Source organism: Thamnophis sirtalis, unplaced genomic scaffold, assembly GCF_051295495.1.
Source record: "Thamnophis sirtalis isolate CommonGarterSnake01/CBP01778 unplaced genomic scaffold, rThaSir2_p1.2 scaffold_4, whole genome shotgun sequence".
Classification (NCBI taxonomy): domain Eukaryota; kingdom Metazoa; phylum Chordata; class Lepidosauria; order Squamata; family Natricidae; genus Thamnophis; species Thamnophis sirtalis.
Genome location: NW_028261384.1, coordinates 69856837 through 69857627, shown reverse-complemented (window position 1 = coordinate 69857627; position 791 = coordinate 69856837). Strand labels below are relative to the sequence as shown.

Below are 791 nucleotides of genomic sequence, written 5' to 3'. Positions count from 1 at the left end.
TCGTAGGACTTGTTGCCAGAGTGCTTATCTCTTTGTTTATGTGGCTTGCAGCCAACAAGAGTCTGGACTGATTAAAAAACATTCTCATTTACATTGGTTTCAGCATTCGTTCTTGAACGGAGAAGGGGGGGTCAGAACAGATTGACTTCTGCCCCATACAAACCTCCATTCAGCTACAATGGAGCAACTCCATGCTGAGAATGCCCAGTTGGCTCAACAGCTTGCTTTGCTGACTGGTCAAGCCTCTCAGCTTCTGGGACATGCTAACACCCACCAGCCAAGGAGGAAGTATCCAGTGGCTACACCAGACAAGTTTGATGGCAATCAAGCTATGTTTGCAGCGTTCCTGGGACAATGCCAGCTGTTTATCAGCTTGAAAACAGAGGACTTTCCCACCAACTGGACGAAGATGGGATTGATCATCAGCTTGCTCTCAGGCACAGCTGCCCGTTGGGCTATGCCGTTGCTATCTCAGCCTAGCCCTCTGCTGGATGATTTCCAGGGCTTTTGTCCTCCGGCTGATATTTGAGCATCCCATTAAGGAAGAAACAGCCACCAGATGACTCAGGGCACTGCAGCAGGGCAATGGCTTCTTGCAGGATTATGTCAGTGAATTTTGACTGATTAGTCAGGACTCTGCTTGGAATGAGCCAGCCCTTATGGATACTTTTCAGGACGGGCTGTCCGATGACTTACAGGATGAACTGGCGAGGGTGCACAGGCCACTGAGGTTTGACGCGTTGGTCTATTTGTGCCTCCGGATAGACGCCCAGCTGCAGAGGCAGAGGCCT

General features: G+C 50.3%; 1 protein-coding gene across 1 annotated transcript; it reads left to right on the top strand.

Moving 5' to 3' along the window:
* The first annotated feature begins 178 nt into the window (after window positions 1-178).
* LOC148045903 (protein LDOC1-like) lies at window positions 179-529 on the top strand. Its single transcript, XM_087714405.1, has one exon. The coding sequence runs from the start codon at window positions 179-181 to the stop codon at window positions 527-529; it is 351 nt and encodes a 116-aa protein (XP_087570531.1).
* The last annotated feature ends 262 nt before the right edge of the window (window positions 530-791 follow it).